The 17,552-nt window shown below is 40.6% G+C and overlaps 1 protein-coding gene across 5 annotated transcripts in view; it reads right to left on the reverse strand.

Moving 5' to 3' along the window:
- CEP126 (centrosomal protein 126) overlaps positions 1 to 15,984 on the reverse strand; it is a 105,326-nt gene extending 89,342 nt beyond the window's left edge. For 2 of the 5 annotated variants that reach the window (XM_060604534.2, XM_060604536.3), the window contains exons 1-2: positions 15,567 to 15,982; positions 12,413 to 12,532 (exon numbers count right to left, since the gene is read on the reverse strand). In XM_060604534.2, the coding sequence (XP_060460517.1) occupies positions 12,413 to 12,532; positions 15,567 to 15,694 (248 nt within the window). In that variant the 5' untranslated portion in view covers positions 15,695 to 15,982. Of the gene's footprint in view, positions 1 to 12,412; positions 12,533 to 15,566 lie in introns of all 5 variants that reach the window. The other 3 variants (XM_060604537.3, XM_060604538.3, XM_060604535.3) reach the window with 3 other exon arrangements.
- Positions 15,985 to 17,552: the final 1,568 nt, after the last annotated feature.

Raw genomic sequence — 17,552 nt, forward strand, 5'->3', positions numbered from 1 at the left:
CCCTGAAGTAATAAGGGGCCCCTCCCCTAACCTGGTGTCCACAGAGACCGAGGGGTGAACTAGACCGCCACCTCCATCTGTCAGTAATGAGGCAACGTCCACCCCCATAGCCTTCCCCAGCTGGTATGGTGCCAGAGCCAGCTAAAGGTGACACTTTAGGAAGTTCCAGAGTCTCATAACATAATACAAAAATGTCCAGGTTTTAATAGAAAACCACTTATTCCAAGAACCAGGAAGATCTCAAACTGAGTGAAAAAAGACAACAGATATCAACACCAAAATGACAGAGATGTCAGAATTATCTGACAAAGATTTTACAGCAGCCATGATTGATAAAAGTGCTCAATCAGCAATTATGAACATGATTGCAAATGAAAAAAATAGCCTCAAGAATAGATGATTACAGAATCACTATGAAGAACCAAGTGAAAATTTTAGAACTGAAAAATACAATAACTGAAATAAAAAACTCAGATTGATTAAAGAAAAGATGTCAGTTGTCTCCACACCACATAGATGTAAAGGCATAATGCAATTCTTATTAAAAAACTCATCAATGTTTTTTGCAGATACAGATAAGATTATTCTAAATTTTATATATAAAGGCAAAGGAATTAGAATACCTAAAATAATTCTGAGAAAGAATCAAGTGGGAGGAATCAGTCTATGTGATTTGAAGACCTACCTTATTACACAAGAATAATTATATAACTACATATTATATAGCTACATAATCACAATAAAAACTGAAGTATTGGTGGAAGTTTAACAAAACAGATTAACAGAAGAGAGAACCCACATATAGACCCACACGAATACCCTCAACTGAATTCTGATGAGGGGGTCCTAAGTCTCACACCTTATACAAAAGTTAACTCAAAATGAATCATGGGGGGAGGGTGCATGGGTGGCTCATTTGGTTAAGTGTCTGATTCTTGATTTTGGCTCAGGTCATGATCTCACGGTTTGTGGGTTCTAGCCCTGTGTCGGGCTCTGTGCTGACTGCATGGGCCTGCTTGGGATTCTCTCCTCTCTCTTTCTCTCAAAATAAATAAACTTAAAAAAAATTTTTTTTAAATGAATCATGGACTTAACTATAAAACATTAAAATAGAAGCGTTTAGGAAAAAGAGAAAATTTTTAGGATCTAGGTCGTTAAGCACAGAGTTCTTAGACTTGACATCAAAGCACAATCTATAAAAAGAAAAGTGGATAAACTGGACTTCGTAGAAATAATAACTTGTGCTCTGGGAAGGACCCAACTAAGATGAAAAGCTAAGCTCCAGAGGAGCACATGCCTGACAAAGTATCTAGAATGTATACAGTTCTCTGACATTCAACAGTAAAACAGCAAGTAATCTAATTAGAAAATGTACAAAAGACATTAAGAGAAACTTCATTAAAGAGGATAGATAGCAAATACGCACATGAAAAGATATTGTCATCATTAGCCATTAGGGAAATGAAAATTAATACAATGAGCTATTACTACACACCCATAAAAATGGATAAAATAAAAACTATTAACAACACTGGTGCCAGCTGGTGAGGATGTGAAACACTGATCAATCTTACAGTGGTGATAGATACAGTCACTCTGAAAAACAGTTTGGCAATTTTTTAAAAACACTAATATGCAACCACCGTATGATCCAGCAATTGTACTTTCAGTCATTTATCCAAAGAAATAAAAATTTCTGTTCACACAAAACATATACACGAGTATTTACAGCAGCTTTATTTGTCATAACCCAAACTGGAAATCACCCAGATGTCCTTCAGGTTAACCCCCCTTTGGTGCACCACCCACATCATGGAGAACACTCAGCAATAAAAACAGTGAACCGCTGGTGCACACAACAACCTGGACGGATCCCAGAGTGTTGCACCGAGGGAAAAAAGCCCATCACTAAAGGTTACACACAGTATGACGGCATTTATAGAGCGCTCTAGAAATGCAAAACCTGAGATGAAATGAGAACAGATTAGTGATCTCCAGAGGGTGGGAGTGGGAGGGAAGTGGGTGTCACTATAAAAGGCAACGTCAGGAATCTCTGCAACGATGTTCTGTATCTTGCATGCCTAAGTGTCATTATTCTGGTTTTGAGGTTGAACTATAGTTTTGTAAAATGTTACCATTGGGGAAAACTAAGTAAAGGGTATTATGGGATTTCTATTATTTTTTTTACAACAGCATGTGAATCTACAACTATCTTAAAATAAAGACTTCAATTTAAAAAAGAGAAATTTCAGCCAATAGAGAGAAAATCTTTAATAGATAAACTCACCAAGCTTACCTGTCAGGCTACTATTATAAACTAAATAAAGGTTAACAGCTCAAGGCAAAACAGCAATACAACAGGAAATATTTGATGCTTATCATAATAATCCTAGGGCATAAAGGAAAAATCAAAAATTTATCATAATTTGTATAAAAGATCACAGAAATTTAGAAAGACTGGTATTAAAAACGTTAAGGTTTACAAAATCCGTAAGTATCCCATTTTGACAATGCTCCTTATGCACCACCCATGACTTGAGACCCCCCCAGTGACCCTCCCCCCCTTCTTGCCAGGTCAGTGTAACAACTCTCTACTTGTTCTTTTGTTCTTGTCTCCAGGTGCTTTCATTTCATCCTCTAGTCCTTGGCTGTAATCAACTAAAATGTAAATGCAGTCATGACACTCTGGTCTTCCTCCTTCAACAGCATCTCCGAGTACTAAGGACAGGGTTTAATTGCTTTAGATCAGCACACAAGTGGTTTTATGAAATATCTCCTTACCCACTCTATAGCTTCATCTCCTAATGCTCTTCCACATTTTCCCGTGTGTAAATCACATAACGTTTCTCTCTTATATTCCATAACATTAAACCTCTCCACATATTGTCCTCTTTGAGTTAAATTCCCTTCCTGCTCCGGCCGCCTGGATAACTCCTGGTCATCTAACAAGACTTCCAGGAGTTCTTTGTTCCGGACTATGTGAATGTGCTTCCATAGTACGTCACAGTATTCATCACATAGCATCGCCAGGCTTTATTCCTTCACTGTTAGTAAGTTGAGGGCAGGAATCATGCATTTACTTTTTTATTCTTCAGTATATGAAATCTTTAAGTCTCCCAGCAAATATTACTTTAGTGAATAAATGGCTGTCTTCTAGATTATTTTTAAATGTTCAAAAATCACTTGTAAATGTCTTAAATTCCTTGAATTTTTCTTTTAATATATTATGGATAATATAACCATGGATATTCACACATACTGATATCTAAACCTACTTGAATCTATTTATATTTTTTAGCTTACGATATATATCCACATGTAGAGGTTTGATAAACATGACTTACTATGTAAAGTATAATTTCTTCTTATTTATTCTAAGGGTATATATTTCCGGCTTCATGGGAAACTTCAAACTTCATCATTTTCCCAAACAGATAATGCAGTTACCCCATATTTCATGTTCACCAGGTAATTCATTACATGATTCTCTAGCTAATTTTCTTCTGCCTTTAGGATATTTAAGAAATCTGTCTTACAAATTTTAGCGACTCTTCCAAAGTATTTGCCCTTCATTTATTACCTGGTAGTCTTTGTTCTCTTTATTTGGGAAAATTTCCCCATTCTGTCCTTTTTTCTCTTTTTCTGCCAGTTAGTTACATAGGAATTTTGTCTGATAATCTGATCTTTTAAGTCTATATGCTTACATTAGTATTTTAAAACTATTTGGAGGTTGAGTTGGGTCCAAGATAGCAGCACAGCAAGTCCTGAACCATGTTCTCCCCTGGACACAAATCTACAACTATGTATGGAATAATTCCCACGGAAAGGGACCTGAAAATGGAATGAACAGAGCCTCCACAACAAAGGATAAAAGGGCAACATCAGTAAGAGAGGGAGGCAGAAACATGAACTTGTTAGGGGAAAACAACACCCCAGCTGCTATGGGTCACAATCAGAAGGGATATAAAAGGTATGCAATGTTTGCTGGAGGAGTAAGAGATTCCAACTCCATATCCCAAACCTTAGATCCTGCACAGGAGAGAGGAGCCCCCAAAACAGTGAACAGGGATTATGTCAGGAAAACTATAAAACCATAGGGAACAGAAAACTCACTCTAACAGGCTTTGGCACAGACTCAAACACTAGTCTGAACTGCACACAGACAATAGGGAAAGGAGACCCATTCATTCACCTTAAAAAGTCTGTGGGAGGGACTGGAAACAGCAGGGACTTTCCCCTGGGGAAAGAGACAATGGCAGAAGCCACTCAGTTTACCTTCCTAATTCTAGTACCAGGGAGCACCCTTGTGGAATTCTTCCTCTAATCTGCTAGCACCAATGCCTATGCCCTTGAGAGCTGTGCCCACCAACGCACTGCACAGTCAGGAATGTGCTTTGCAACTGGGGTCGGGAGCCACCCCTACCTGCCAACCCATGACAGCAGTCACAGGGGCTTCCTGCAGTGAGACTGAGTCCCGGCCCCGCCCACTAGCACGCACAGCTATGGCCTCACTGTAGTAAGAGGGTGCACACAGCCCACAAAGAAGACCATCCTTGAGTGCCATGCTTTGGTGACCAGAGGATACTGCACTTTTGAGCCTCGTAAGACATCTCTTACATAAGGTTACCCCTTCCAGACTGGGAGAGGTGGCTGTCTTACCTAAATATATAGAAACAAACACAGAGCATCAAGAAAAAGGAGGAGAAAAACAAATACGTTCCAAAAGAAAGAACAAGATAATACCACAGAAAAAACTAAATGAGGAGCGCCTGGGTGGCTCAGTTGGTTAAGTGTCCGACTTTGTCTCAGGTCATGATCTCGCGGTTTGTGAGTTTGAGCCCCACATCAGGATCTGTGCTGATAGCTCAGGGCCTGGAGCCTGCTTCAGATTCTCTGTCTCCCTCTCTCTCTGTCCCTCCCCCACTTGTGTTCTTTCTGTCTCTCAAAAATGAATAAATGTAAAAAAAAAATTAAAAAAAGGAAAAAACTAAATGAAATGGTGATAAGTAATCTGCCTAATAAAGAGTTTAAAGTAATAGTTATAAAGTTCACCGAACTTCAGAGAAAAATGGATGAACAGGGAGAGAACCTCAACAAAGAGACAGAAACAAAAAGGTATGCAATGTTTGCTGGAGGAATAAGAGATTCTGAACTGAACTTGTAACAGAAGTTGTAACTGAACAGAAAGTTGTAAGTGAACTGAAAAATTCACTAGAAGGGTTCAACAGCAGCCTGAATGAGGTCGAACAAATCGGCAAGTTGGAAAACAAAGCAATGAAATTCACAGAGACTGAGCAGCAAATGTAAAAATGAATTAAGAACAGTGACGATACCCTAAGGGACCTTTGGGACAATTATCAAGCAGAATAATGTTCGCATTATAGAGATCCCAGAAGAAGAAGACAGAGGAAAGAGCCAGAAAAATTATGTGAGAAATAATGGTTGAAAACTTCTTCAATCAGGGGAAGGAATCAGACATCTAAGTCCAGGAAGCCCAGAGAGTTCCAAATAAGATGAACACAAAGAAATCCACACTGAGACATATTATAATCAAAATGATAAAAGTTAAGGATAAAGAGAGAATCCTAAAAGCAGCAAGAGAAAAACAACTTGTTACATACAAGGGGAAACCCCAAAAACTCACAGCAGAATTTCCAGCAGAAACATTATGGGCCAGAAGGGTGTGGCATGACATATTTAAGATGCTGAAAGAAAACAGAATCTTTCAATCAAGAATTCTCTACACAGTGAAGTTACCACTCAGGATTGAAGGACAGATTTGGAGTTAAAGGAGTTCATCGCCACCAAACCAGCTCTGTAAGAAGCATTAAAGGGTCTTCTTTCAGCTGAAAAGAAATGGCACTAATTAATAAGAAAACACAGAAAAGTAAAAACCTTACTGGAAAAGGTAATATATAACAAAGGTAGTAGATCAATCACTTATAAAGCTAGCATGAAGGTTAAAAGACAAAAGTAGTTAAAATTATTAAAAGTACAATAATTAATTAAAGGAAACAGGACAAAAAGATGTAAAATGTGTTATTGAAAAATAAAAGCTGGGGGGGGTGTTGTAAAAAGGTAAAGTTTTGGAATATGCTTCAAATTAAGTTGCTATCAACTTAAAACAGACTTATTTACATACGATATTTTATGTGAATCTGACAGCAATCAGAAGGAAAAAACTTATAACAAATACACAAAAGAAAATAAGAAAGGAATCTAAACATGACACTAAAGAAAGCCAGATCACAAAAGACAAGAGAAGAAAGAAACAAGAAAGAACAATAAAATTGCCATAAAACAATGAGCAAAATGGCAATAAGTGTATACTTACCAATAATTATTTTAAAAGTAAATGGCCTAAATTCACCAATCAAAAGACAGTGACTGAAGAGATTAAAAAAAAAAAAAAAAGAAAAAAGAAAAACAAGACCTATCTACATGCTGCCTACAAGAGACTAACTTCAGAAATAAGCATGCATGGACTGAAAGAAAGGGATGGAAAAGATATTCCATGCAAATGAAAATGAAAAGATGGAGGAGCTATACTCATATCAGACAAAAGAGACTTGAAAACAAAGACTGTAATTTAAGGCAAAAAGGGTACTGTATAATGACAAAAGGGTCAATCCAGCAAGAAAACATAAAATTTATAAATACATAGGAACCCAATGTACAAGCACCAAAATATATAAAGCAAATTTTAACAGACCTAAAGAGAGAAAATGAAAGCAATACAATAATAGTAGGAAACTTCAATACCCACTTTCATTAATCAATAGATCATTCAGAAAAAAAAAATCAATATGGAAACATCAGCCTTAAAAAACACATTAGACGACACAGACTTAATAAATATACACAGAACATTCAATCCAAAAGTTGCAGCATACACATTCTTCTCAAGTGCCCATTAAACATTCTCTTGAATAGATCATGCATTGGACAACAAAACAAGTCTCAATGAATTCAAGAAGAGTGAAATCATATCAAGCATCTTTTCTAGCCACAATAGTATAAAACTAGAAATTCATTACAAGAAGATAAATGGGAAAACTATAAATATGTGGAGTTTAACAATATGTTACTGAGCAGCTGTGTAAGAGAAGAAATCAAGGAAGAAATTAAAAAAAAATCTAGAAACAAATGAAAACAGAAATATGACATACTGAAATCTATATATAGCAAAAGCGGTTCTAAGCGGTAAGTTCATAACAATACAGGTCTACCTCAAAAAACAATAAAAATGTCAATCTAACTTTACACCTACAGGAACTAGAAAAAGAACAAACAAAGCCCCAAACTAGAAGAAGGAAAATAATAAAGATCAGAGGAGAAAGAAATGCAGAGAGACTAAAAGGACAATAGAAAAGATCACTGAAACTAAGAGCTGGTTCTCTGAAAAGATAAAATCAACAAATCCTTAGCTAGACTAACCAAGAACAGAAGAGAGAGGACTCAAACAAATACAATCAGAAATGAAAGAGGAGAAATTACAACTGATATCACAGATATACAAAGGATCATACCAGATTACTAGGAGCAATTATACATCAACAAATTGGAAAATATAGAAGAAATGAAAAAATTCTTAGGAACACACAATCTTCCAAGACTGAATCATGAAGAAACAGAAAATCAGAACAGACCAATTATTAGTAAGGAGAATGAATCAGTAATCAAAAATCCCCCAAAAAACAAAAGTCCAGGACCAGATGGCTTTACTGGTATTGTCTACCAAACATTCAAAGAAGATTTAATACCTATACTTCTCACACTCTTCCAAAAAATAGAAGAGGAAGGAAAGCTTCCAAACAAATTCTATAAGGTCAGCATTACCCCGAGAGCAAAACTACACAAGAACATCACAAAAAAAGGAAATTACAGGCCAACATCCTTGATGAACACAGATGTAAAAATCAACAAATATTAGCAAACCAATTCCAACAGTACGTTAAAAGGATCATAAACCACGGCCGCCTGGGTGACTCAGTTGGTTAAGAGTCCAACTCTTGATTTCAGCTCAAGTCATGATCTAATGGTTCATGAGATTAAGCCCCACACTGGGCTCTGCGCTGACAGTGCAAAGCCTGGTTGGGATTCTCTCTCTGCCCCTCTAGTGTCTTTCTCTCTCTCTCTCTCTCTCTCTCTCTCTCAAAATAAATAAGTTAACTTTAAAAAAGAAAAAGAAAAAGAAAAAAAAAAGTCATACACCAGAATCAACTGGGATATATTCCAGGGATGCAAGCTTGGCTCAACATCTGCAAATCAATTAAAATGATTCACTATATTAACAAAATGAAAGATAAAAATTATATGAACATCTCAATAGATGCAGAAAAAGCATGACAAAAGTCAACATCTATTTATGATAAAAACACTCAACGAAGTGGGTAGAAAAGAATGTACCTAAACATAATAAAGGCCATATATGACAATTCCACCGTTAACATCATAATGGTGATCCTCTAAGAACAGGGATGGGATGGGCAAGGATGCTCACTCATGGCACTAGTATTCAATAGAGTACTGGAAGTCCCAGACATGGCAATTAGGCAAGGAAAAAAAAAGTCATTCAAATCGGAAAGACAGAAACAAAACTGTCACTATTGGCAGATGACATGATAATATATACAGAAAACCCTAAAGAATCCACCAAAAGACTGCTAGAATGAATCTATAAATTCAGTAAAGTTGCAGATACAAAATCAATATTCAGAAATCCATTTCATTTCTATGCACTAATAATGAGAATCAAGAAAACAATCCCATTTATAATTCCATCAAAAAGAATAAGATATCTGGCAATAAATGTAACCAAGAAGATGGAAGACCTCTACACTGAAAACTGGAAGACGCTGGTGAAAGAAACTTAAGAAGATGCAAATAAGGGGCCCCTGGGTGGCTCAGTCGGTTGAGGTTGAGCGTCCGACTTCAGCTCAGGTCATGATCTTGTGGTTCGTGACTTCATGCCCCACATAGGGCTCACTGCTGTCAGCCTGTCAGTGCAGAGCCCACTTTGGATCCTCTGCCCCCTCTCTTTGCCCTTCACTTGCTTGCTCCCCCCCCCCCCAATAAATAATTAAAAAAAAAAAAAAGAAGATGCAAACAAACAGAAAGATGTTCTGTGCTCATGGATTGGGAGAATTAATATTGTTAGACTGTCCATACCACACAAGGCAATCTAAAGATTCAATGCAATCCCTGTCAAAATACCAATGGCATATTTTATAAAACCAGAATAATTCTACAATTTATATGGAGCCACAAAAGATCTCAGAGAGCCAAAACAATCTTGAGAAAGAACAGAGCTGGAGGTATCACACTTCTTGATCTCAAACTATGCTGCAAACCTAGACTAATCAAAACAGTATGATATTGGTATAAAAATAAACACACAGATCCATGGAACCAAAGTCAGCAAATGACAAATTTCATATGATTTCACTCATATGTTTAGGAAACACAATAGAAGAAGATAGGAGAATGGGAAGGAAAAATAAGATAAAAACAAGAGGGAGGCAAACCATAAGAGACTTAAATACAGAGAACAAACTGAGGGTTGCTGGAGGGGAGGTGGATGGGGGATGGGCTAAATGGGTGATGGGCATTAAGAAGGGCACTTGTTGGGATGAGTGCTGGGTGTCATATGTAAGTGATGAACCACTGGGTTCTACTCCTGAATCAATACTACACTGTATGTTCACTAACTTGGAGTTTAACAAATAAATTAAAAAAAAAATACAAACCAAACAAAATTAAAACAAACTTAAAGAAAACCACAACTATCTGAGGCTCCTTTTGGACTCTTCTTAACATCTGTTTCAATTTCTTACCCTTATGAAGTCACATTAAATCAGATCATCATTTCTAAAGTTTAATAATAGAATAAACAAAAATTTTTTCTTCTGATATAATGTTTAATCATTTGTACTCAACCAGTTATGCTTGTTCAGTAAATAGATGCCTTTTTAGTTATAGATAAAAGATAGTTCCAAAATTGAAATTTTTAAAAATGTAGGAAATAGTTAATTTCTTTGTGTGTGTGTGTGTGTGTGTGTGTGTGTATCTTAAGATTACTTGATCTACATAGTAGCATAATAGAAAACTATGTGAGGATGTGCTCCAGCAAACTGTTATAAAACAAAACAAAAGGGATGCTATGGGAAATAAGAAACTGTGTCTCCAAATCCCAAGAGCAAAAAGGGGAAGTCCCAGAATGCCATAAGGAAGGCCTTATGCATTAGGCCTACAGATAGCCAGTACATATGGGGGCAGTATCTACAGAAGGTAGGAGGTCTTGGAGTAAAAGAAAGGGGACTCCGTTCTACAGATACTGAATAAAAGAATGGAAAACTTGAGAATGTGATAAAAACATTTAAGAAAAATACTGGCAGATAGAAAAGGAAAGCAGTAGTAAATAACAAGAAAATTAAATGTGTGTGATTTTAAGCAATGAATGGGAATAAATAAAGAAAAATTGATGCTACGGACACTTTCTTTGAATACTACTGGGGACACAGCACTGACAATGTCAAAGTATAACTTACCTAAGAGTGGAAGGAGAACAGCTCTGCTTGTAGGAAAAAATGGTTTTTAGACAGAAACTGTGACCATGATGGGAGCAGACAGCATAAACTTACATGAAGTAAAACATAAATAGATAACAGCAAGGCCCCAAAGGCCATTATAATAGACACATTTTGAAATTCAGGAGTGCACAAATAACTTGGCCCCCTTTATAAAAAATGAAATGATTTGGGGCACCTGGGTGGCTCAGTCGTTTAAGTGTCCAACTTTGGCTCAGGTCATGATCTCACAGTTCATGGGTTCGAACCCCACGTCAGGCTCTGTGCTGACAGCTCAGAGCCTAGAGCCTGTTTCAGATTCTGTGTCTCCCTCTCTCTGCCCCTCCCCTGTTCATGCTCTGTCTCTGTCTCAAAAATAAATAAACATTAAAAAAAATAACAAAATTTTTAAAAATTTTAAAAAATGAAATGATTAGTGTTTAAAAGGAAATTTTTACATGTCTTTACACAGCACTGTAAGGTAACAAAAATAAAGCGTAATTAAATTATATTGGAAAATGTCCTCTTAGAATTTTAAACCAAAATTTCTCTTCTTTCTACATCAGAATTGTTTTTTTGATGAGAAAAGTATTTGATGAGAGAAAACAGGAAGTCACTTTGTGCTATTTTACAAAGCAACTCAATTATTAGAAAATACACAATTGACAGATATTATTAATCAACAAAATAAACTAAATAAGGAAGAAGCAGTACTGGTCAGACACTGTGATACGTATTTTTCCACATGTTTTCAACTATTCCTCTTCTAACATTACCTTTTTGCTCTACATAACAATCCCTTGAGTTGCATGTTATTGATTCCAATCATAAAAACAAGAAACTGAGGCTGAGAGATTAAATACCTTGCTCTAATTCATGGAACGAGGATTTAAACCTAGATATTTGATCTAGCCCATGACTGTTTCAACATATGACTATTCATCTTTATTGAACACCTGGCACGTGCCTTTTATAGGTCCCCAGAGCCAAAAGGTAGGGGAACCACAGTAAGACACAAATACAAAACAAAACTTCATTAAATAATTTTATACCAGATAATGAAAGAGTTAATCTAAAGAGAAATACCATGCCAGAAAAAAATTACAGGTAAACAATTTTGTATTCCCCAAATGGGATTTGCAACACATGCCCAATGATGCAGTTGATAAACGCTAGGGATTTGCTGCTACTGACATATTGTGGAAATATAGACAAGGTAGCAAAAACATTATTACCAATCTGTCTAAAAAACCAAAATCTAGTAATTCAAAGAAACCTTGAAAAATGTGAAGCAGTGACTGCATGGTTTACACTTTTACTTTATTAGGCTTCTAGTTTACACTAAAAAACTGCATTTTTTTTTTTTATGGAAGTCATTTATAATATTCTTTGTATCATATTTCCACAATTATTTATATTTTCCCCCATTTTTCTGATTGGATGAATGAAGACAGCCATATAAAAAATTATATAGAAGTGAATAACAAAATCAAGTTACATTCCATTAGAGACTAAGGCTCTAATTGGTCATCTTTTAATTTGTCATGAAATGATACGGAAGACAAAGAGAACAGTACATTTTGCAGTCATATGACACTGTTATAGGAAGTTCTATGACAAGAAAAGACTGCTATGGTCACAGTCAGTGGAATTAGACAACATACCAACATCTTTGTGCTTTAGGCAAAAAAATGGTAAGAAAATTTATGAAGGGACAAAAATCTTGATCAGTGTTTTACAGACAATGTCACGACTTAAGTTCATAAAATGCTACAAAGTAGAGAAACTATTAATTTATAATGACTTTGATTTTCTACAATTCTGAAGAAAATATGATTACTTACTTTTTTCTCCGGTTTGATTCCACAAAATATTTACGAGCTCGATTTCGACATATTTTTTGTTGCTGCAGTAATATCTGGCGCTCTTCTTCCAAATTTTTCTCTAGATGGATTTTCATATCTCTAATGATAGCACAAAGTTAAGGACAATGGCTCATGTCTTCAGTGGATGAGTGTCAGTGCTATCTGATAGATGTAATCACAGCCTCATATTAATGATGCAATGATTTTTTGCGGAACAATTAATATGTGTATACATTAGTGTTAGTATATGGCCAGCAAATGTTTTACGTAAAAAAGATTCCGAATTAGTATTAGAACTGAAGACACATCTCACTTTCCCTGGGGAAAAAACTGTACTTTTAGGTATTATGAATTCAGATAATGAGACTGCATAGCTTTACATTCATTACGAACCTCCACAAAACCAGCTAAATGCAAAGCTGGATTGGATTTCTCATGCTTTGTTGTTCTCTATAGCTCCCTGTCACATTTGCAATAAATTCTCTATCTCTAGACCCACTATATAAAGCATTTTATAATCCAGTCTGTTTGTTCAGCTTCAATTTTCAACCTTTCCCTGCATGAATCCTATGTGCAGACACATGAAGACACTGACGGAACAGACCGGGTGCTTCATACCATTACCACCGCCCAGCACCTCCTTGGCTAACTCCCCACATCTGCCTGGGGCCACCACACACAGTTCCTCTCCTATTTTCTAGCCACTGGAGAACTTGACATCTTCCTGAGTACATGTTACAAACATCTGTCTCTACATTTCTAGAACTGCAATGCATGGCATGGTGCTTAGAATATAGTAATGGTTTAATAAAACCTCACTGAACCATTTCCTCAGAGAAAATTCTCCACAGACATACAGGACAAGATTATATGTATATATATATATATATATATATATATATATACATATATATATATATACATATACACACACATATATATATGTATATGTATGTATGTATATATATATGTATATACACATATATACACATACATATATATACATATATATTATAGTTTTTAGTGTTGTAGTGTAGTGTAGACAGTGTAGATATTAATCATGTACTATAGTGGAGTATTTTCCCCAGTTCATTGTATGGACACAATTTCTCCTTACACTGAAGTTGTAAACTAATGAGTCATCTTTTTTTTTTTTTTTTAATTTTTTTTTCAACGTTTTTTATTTATTTTTGGGACAGAGAGAGACAGAGCATGAACGGGGGAGGGGCAGAGAGAGAGGGAGACACAGAATCGGAAGCAGGCTCCGGGCTCTGAGCTGTCAGCACAGAGCCTGACGCGGGGCTCGAACTCACGGACCGCGAGATCGTGACCTGGCTGAAGTCGGACGCTCAACAGACTGCGCCACCCAGGCGCCCCTAATGAGTCATCTTGGAAGTAGCTTTTCTTTAAAATGTCTTTCCTTTCCAAAGGTAAACGTCCTATACCTTCAAACACATGAAAAAAACGGGAGATTCTATTTTCTGTCTGTATTCTTTTACAACTTTATACTTCTATTTTATTAACTTAAGTTTATTTCAGAAGGTAGTACCCAGCGTGACACAAGGTAGAGATGGCGACTTTAGATTACTCTTTTCAGAGGTCTGAATACAGAGACTGAGAAGATACTAGAATAAAGTTAAAAGGGTTCTTAGGATCAAGGGGTTTGGCTCTTAGGTAATTTGAAGGACAGTCAAGACCTGAGTGTGTTCATAAAGCTGCAGGGAAAGAATGGCATCACCGGTTGAAGGGAAATTGTAAGAGCGGCGGGATAACTTACACTCCAGGGGTGCTGAGGGGAAGGAAAGCTATGCAAATAAGGGCACAGGCGAACAGACTCGCCTTCCACGTGACATCCCATGAGTGAGCCTGAACCAAGGTTGGGGGCAGGGGGTGGTGCTTGGGAGTGCGGGAATTTGCGGTGTGTGTGAGGAGGGACCTGAGGGCCTTCGTGGCGCGACCGTCTTAGGAAGCGGAAGGACCGTCTGCCGGGAGCTGGAGGCGTCGACCTGGCGCAGGCGTGAAGAGGACAACAGAGGCCCCTGTTCTTGTTCAGGTGAAGCTGGAAACTGGTAGTCTGTGCGGTGGCAGTCTGGATTGTTCTGTGATTCTTCTCTGACGGCATGTTTTTTACTCGAGGGAAGGAACAGAGACGTCGGACTGTAGTAGCTAAGGGGTGGTTGAGGCCGAGGAACAGGGCTGCCGAGAACCACGGATGTTGGGGAGAGAGTGAGTGTGTGCAGGTAATCGAGAGTAGGGTATGAGACTGGGCAGGGAAGAAAGAGCCAGGCGGCTGCAGCAGTATTTCCAGCGCCGTAGGGGCGCCTGGGGGGCTCAGCTCAAGATCTCACAGCTCGTGAGTTCGAGCCCAGCGTCGCGCGCTGCGCTGGCAGCTCAGAGCCTGGAACCTGCTTCAGATTCTGGGGCTGCCTCTCTGCCCCTCCCCCACTCATACTCCGCGTGTGTGTGTGTGTGTGTGTGTGTGTGTGTGTGTGTGTGAGAGAGAGAGAGAGAGAGAGAGAGAGAGAGAGAGAGACAGACAGACAGACACACAGACAGAGACAGACCGACCGACCCGGACGTTGGACCAACTGGAACAGGAGACACGCCGTTCCCCGCTCGCTTGCGGACGGTCCCCACCGCCGCCAACGCGCCCTTCGCGGACACTGGGGCTAATTCTGACTGTGCTGCCGTGCTCTGCAGGAGTCAAATCGGCCCACGGATTCGGACAACAAAACGCTCACAATTTTCGACCGAAGGTGGGCTGCACCGAGTCCCGGGGAAGAGAGGCCACGTCCCGGCTCCGCGCCTCCGTCCGCGGGGCCCCGCACAGCTTCCTCAGCCGGGCTGAGCCGGCCGGAGCCGGGTGGGGTCGGAGCCGGGTGGGGGCGTCCCGCGCGCAGCTTCATTCGCGGGGCCGGGGACCCGCCGCCCCGCCGCCGTCACCCCAGCCGCCCATCTCCGTCACCTCCACGCACGGCCGTCACCCCCGCCGCCCATCCCCATCACCTCCACGCACCGCCGTCACCCCAGCCGCCCATCCCCGTCACCCTGCTCACCCTTGCCCGTCCCCTCCCGCGCGCACCCCAGTCACCTCCGCGCACCCGGCCCCCGCCGCCGCCTCCTGGAAGGATACAGGTCTGCGCCAGGCCGGCGGCACTCGCGGCCCGAGCGGGGGCAAAGGGGGGCTCCGTCGCGGGCGTCCGAACACTCGGTGCCGCGCGCCGCAACCGCGCTCCGGGCTCCAGGCCTCCAGGCCAGCATCCTTCACCTCAGCGCCGCCGTCCGGCCCGCCGCCGGCGCCTCCCTCATGGCAGCCCCGGCCCCGTCGTCCTCCTCGGCCCCCCTCCCCCCCCCCCACTCCGTCTCTCAGGCCTCGCGTCACGGGCGCGGGAGGCTTGGCCGCGGCAGCCCCGGTTCCCGTGCAGCAGCGACGGTAGCTGTGGCGGCGGCGACCTTGCCGGGCACGGGCAGACGGGGCGGCAGCAGCCCAGCCGACACCGCCGCCATCTTGGCAACCAACGGACGCCGCGTCCTTGGCGACCGAAACCACGGCGCGCCGGGCAGCCAATAGGCGCCGGGGGGCGGGGCTCCGGCCTCTCCCAGAGCCGAGTCTGCGCAGCAGCCCCTCGCCGCGCGGTGCCTGAGCGCCGGGTTTCAGTCTTACCCCCGCCTTCGCGGGGCGTGGTCGCGGGAGTGCTGACAGCGGGGTGGGGTTTGCCGTGCGGATCTTTCCCGGCGGCGTGGCCGGGGTTGTGTTGCAACCGCCGACTCCGGTGGGGTTCCAGCTGGGAGTCTTCTGGGAGTCAGCATCCCTGACAAGGTTTGCTGACGTGGAAATTTCCTTGCCCCGAATCCCCGCGCCGCTCCGGGATGCTCGGCCAGTCCCTCCGCAGTCTCTTTCTTGTCTGCCAGCTCCCCGCTGGAAAGGTCTGCCTTTCAGAGGCTCCGGACGCTGCCTGTCTCGCTGCCAGACGCTGGGAGCCGACCACCCCAGTGTGGCCTGGACACAGATCCCCGGGAGGATGTGCCTACGGTGGTCACCACGCTGACATTGCTGCAGGGGGCGTGGAGAACAGAATGGAGTTTAGGGCCATTAATGTAATGGCTTTGCTAGTGAAGTTTTGAAAAAAGGCTGCAACTTTTTGTTGGAGCTCATTAGAAAAGTACATATAAATGCTGTTTCAGCCAGGGTTCTTTTTTTTTTCCCTCCGGTGGAAAAACTCCCAGACTGGAAGCAGAATGTACAAACCAAATAAAAATCACTCATCCACCATTAAAATGCCTCTGCCTTTGTGAATCAGTTTGTTCATTTTTGGAGTTCAAATATAAACTTTTCCAGTTGAAACTATTTAAAACCGTTTTTGCCAAGTTGGATGCAGTGACTCAAATTGAAATGTCATCTGGTGACTGAGATTTTAAAGTGCCACAACATATCCAGCTTTGACTTAAAACACAGAACACATAAGCTGCCTTCAGGACCATGCCTAGAGGACAGAATGTATAATGTTGACAAAGAGAGGCTAACTGTGCATACATGGATCATTAGCTATCTTGGCAAGTTTTAGACCAGCCTAGCCAGGGCGCTGACCTATCATCACAAGTCTGTCTCTCTAGGGCCTATTTGAAAGAGAGGAAGAAAAGCGGGTGGGGCACACACAGTGCAAACAACAGAAGATTGTGGTTGCTGTTGTGGGACTAAGTACTCTTGTGGAGTATTTAGGCATGCTTAGACTTCTCGGAAGTCTAACTTTTGTTATTAGTCTGGCACTTTTGTGCTTTGTTGCATGGTTTATTAGCATTAAGAAGCAAGGCTTGGTTTCTCAATTGCCTGGAAATGCTTGTTTATATAATCATTTCTTTGTTCAAATGTTGCTTTACAATGATGACCAAGAAGAAAAGAAAATTTAAACAGCGTTGTTAGTTTTTTTTTTCTTTTTTTTTTTTTTTTAAGAGAGAGAGAGAGAGAGAGGCAGGTACAAGCAGGGGAGAGTCAGAGAGGGGAGACACAGAATCTGAATCAGGCTTCAGGCTCAGAGCTGTTAGCACATAGCCCGTCACCGGGCTCCTGAACCGTGAGATCATGACCTGAGCTGAAGTAGGACACTTAACTGACTGGGCT

This window comes from Panthera onca, chromosome D1 (assembly GCF_046562875.1).
Source record: "Panthera onca isolate mPanOnc1 chromosome D1, mPanOnc1 haplotype 2, whole genome shotgun sequence".
NCBI lineage: Eukaryota > Metazoa > Chordata > Mammalia > Carnivora > Felidae > Panthera > Panthera onca.